Here is a 3,619-nt window from a genome sequence, read left to right as displayed (position 1 = left end):
TTATTAAAAAATAGTTTCAAAAATAATTTTCGAATGTCAAAAAGAAAATTTGAAAACTTTTTTTTTGTAAAAAAAAATTCGAATTTTAAAAAATATAATTTGAAAACATAAAAAAATAATTGTTTATTATATACTATAGAGAACAAGTGTATAAAAAAAATTTAACTCTTAACGAAGAAGGTATTTTTAAAAATATTATTTTAGTGGTGGTAAAAATGAATAATGGTACCAACAATATGCTAAATATAAAAAAAAAATCTATTATTTTTCGAATATTGTTGATTGTCTCATGAAAAAAAAAATGAAACACGTGATTCCTTAAAAGAAACACGTGATTATTTATGAACGTGAACCGTGTGTGAAGTTAGCAAGTGGGCCAAAGTTTATGCCGCAACTGGGAGCTTTGGGTCTTTGTGTTTTGTAATCCCTAAACAATTTGCATGTCGACATCGCGTCTTTCATGCACTGAGCTGGCAGGTTTCAAGTTGCCGTCGGAAAACAAAATCTTTGGTTCCCCATTTCCACTTGCAAAGCCTAAACACTGATATGTACAGTTTGATTCTCTTCTGACCAATCGTCATATTATATCCCGCCTTTTTCAAAATTTAATACATTTTAAGCAAAAAAAAAGTTTAATACATGTGTCTTATTTTCATAAAGATTGTAATAAACACAACGGTTATAATATGTAAATAGGAATAATTTGAAAACTTGACCCAAAAAAAGAAAAAAGAAAAAAGAAAAAAAAAGGAATAATTTGAAAACGTAATCTTTAATTACTGCGTCAGAAAACATAATCTTTGGTTCCCATTTCCACTTGTAAACTAACACTTTTTTTTCTCCTGACCAATCGACATATTCAAAGGTATCTGCCTCTTTATTAAATTACATGCGTCACATTTTTATGAAGATTGTATTACAAATTACAAATACCAGAATTTATAAATAAAAAAAATAAAGGCGAGATCGTCTAAAGACAAGAAAAATGAGATGACCTTTTAAGAGAGAATACACAAGAGGATTACCAAAAAAAAAAAAAAACATAAGAGTACAAAGTCAAGTGGAAAACAATAATGTAGTGAAAGTAATACATCCATTAAACCATCTCAAGTATTGAACTCATATATACGAATCCTAACACAGATCTTTGTGTACTGAATACATGTATACGGTATTCTAAAGATCAGACACGTCGGTATTCGTCTCCACAGTCACCAATCACTTGAAGAAGATTTTTACCTTTCTTGGTAGCCTCTTTTATGCTATTCACATCTTCATCATCCAATACCAATGAGAATATAGCGTTTGCATCTTGTATGTGTTCCGCTAACCCTAGCCTCACCCCAATCATTGATCCGCCAACTCCTTGCTGCGGTGAGATTTCAAATTTTCAGAACAAATAATAAACCAGATTGGCCTTAAAAGTCGAGAACAAATCCATGCGATGTAAGGAAGAGTGAGATACCTGATCTAGTATGTATCTCACGGCCACGGTCGGAATAGAAACTCCATGTTTTGTGGCTATGCTCTTCATCGTTCGAAGCAAACCTTGGAATAGACTCCACCCTCCCCATGCATCAACCATCTGTAATGTAACTCTCAAGAATCTTAATAAAATAAACAGTAGGATGATTCCATAAAACTCATATGACTTGGAACACTTACCCTTTTGTACTTTTGGAGAGAAGGAGTATTCAAACTAGGGCCAGCAAAAGGGATAGTTAGATTGGCATCAAGGAACTTCTCTGACAGTAGACCACCCATTACTGTCCCATATCTACACTCGAAAGGCCGATGATTGTCAGTTGTTAAAGAGGAAGGAAACCAAACGAGATTTTCGAGAGAATGAAGAAGAGATTTTACGTTATAAGTTTGACGCCTGTAAGCTCACAAAGCTGAGCCATTCTCTGTTGAGGACGCATGTCTACAATGGAGTGTTGCACCTGGAAAAAATCTTTTGCACATGAACAAAACAACAAAGGAACTTGCAAGAAAAGAAAGGTAGATGATATTCGAAAATCACCTGATTGCTAACAACAGGGATTCCATTCTCTAAGATAATCTCAAGTCTCTTTGTATCAAAATTTGTCAAAGCAACAGTCTTGATTTTACCTGCAAACCGACACAAGTATAAAATGATAAGCACAAGAAGGGAGAGGAGAAACATAACAATCTTTAATAGCTTAACCTTCTTCTTTTAAGTCAGTGAGGTGTTTCAGTGCATCAAGATAACCGTCATTCGCATAATCCCACCTATTCCAAAAAACCTCAGATTAGCAAATAATAACAGGGGACAGAGTCATAATAATGGTCACCGGTGATGTTGCGGAAGCTTCTAGGGATAAAAATGGATCCAAACTGGGTTTGAAATTACTCTTTCCCGTACTATAATGTTTGTTTAGAAATCACTTTCTTATTAATCAATCATAAAATGAATACAAATTAAAACCTAAACCACTATATATATATACATAATAAAAAAAAATCATAAACCATATAAAGATACAGATAACTATCCTATAAACATATAATCAATGATATTTAGAATATTTTCCTAATATTCTTTCTGCATCAACCTAGAGAAGCCAAGTAGTAGGAACTAAGCGTGAGAAGAGAGAAAGACCAGTGAAACTGAAGCATATCAAGAGAGGCCACATCCATTCTCTTCCGAGATATGTCAATGTTTTGACGAACATAGCTGCTTGTCATCTTCACTGGAGGAGGAACCCATTTTGTCAAACTGCATCATAACACATACCCTAACCATTATACAAAATGGCTTGGAACTGAGCTTTTTGTATTGACAAAACATTAGACTTATTAACCCTTTAATCTTTTCCAAATACTCTGGTGGACGTTCTCGACGAACTCTATTGACAAAAATGCCGTAAAGATCTTCTGCAGGACCATCTTCAAATCAAATTTACATATTAATTCAGTTCAACCATAGAAATTAAGAAAAATTCTCTCTAGCTAACTTACAGTGATCGGCCATGTCGAAAGTAGAGAGACCGGCATCGGCGTATCGGAGCATCGCTTCAACGGCGTCGTTTCGATCGATCTTCCCCCATCCTCCGCTCGTCTGCCACATTCCGTTAAGAACTCTGCAAATCTCGAGTGAGTCGTTCCCGTTTTTCAGCTTCGCCCACCGGTCGGTCTCCTTTGTCTCCACCGAGCAGTTCACGGAGCTGGAGCCAATTCGACGGCGCGAAACATTGCGGTAAAACCCTGTAGTCGCTAGGTTCGTGGCGATAACGGAATGTACGGACACAGGCATGGTCTCTCTCTCTCTCTCTGTTTGAGCGTGTGAACTAGAAAATCTGGATAACATCTTAAAGGCTTATGGGCCTGTAACTGTACTTCAGGCCCTAATTTGTTTCGAACCTCTACATTTTCTCACTTTCACCTTGTACATTCCAATCTCTGGCTGTGGGTATTTTACCCCATCCAAAAACTCCTACCCGAAATCCAAACCAAAGTAGAAACATATATTAAATTAAGAGAGTTCGGATATCCGAACCCGAATGAATATACAAAGATAACCGAACATATGAATAATATCCTATATTTCTAGTTTATTTCTCTAATTTTATTCAAAATATTTATATTGATTCTATAC

The 3,619-nt window shown here is 35.4% G+C and overlaps 1 protein-coding gene across 1 annotated transcript; it reads right to left on the bottom strand.

Moving 5' to 3' along the window:
* Nucleotides 1–1,049: 1,049 nt before the first annotated feature.
* Nucleotides 1,050–3,312, bottom strand: LOC106337193 (flagellar radial spoke protein 5). Its single transcript, XM_013776256.1, has 9 exons — nucleotides 2,983–3,312; nucleotides 2,826–2,910; nucleotides 2,624–2,740; nucleotides 2,189–2,253; nucleotides 2,024–2,112; nucleotides 1,864–1,943; nucleotides 1,666–1,777; nucleotides 1,466–1,585; nucleotides 1,050–1,369 (listed from the first exon to the last, which is right to left on the bottom strand). Exons 1-9 carry the CDS (start codon nucleotides 3,275–3,277, stop codon nucleotides 1,184–1,186), a joined length of 1,149 nt encoding a protein of 382 aa, XP_013631710.1. The 5' UTR covers nucleotides 3,278–3,312; the 3' UTR covers nucleotides 1,050–1,183.
* Between the last annotated feature and the right edge of the window lie 307 nt (nucleotides 3,313–3,619).

Source organism: Brassica oleracea, chromosome C4, assembly GCF_000695525.1.
Source record: "Brassica oleracea var. oleracea cultivar TO1000 chromosome C4, BOL, whole genome shotgun sequence".
In the NCBI taxonomy this organism is placed as follows: Eukaryota; Viridiplantae; Streptophyta; class Magnoliopsida; order Brassicales; family Brassicaceae; genus Brassica; species Brassica oleracea.
The sequence above is the reverse complement of the archived record's forward strand: the minus strand, read 5'-3'. Positions and strand labels throughout refer to the sequence as shown.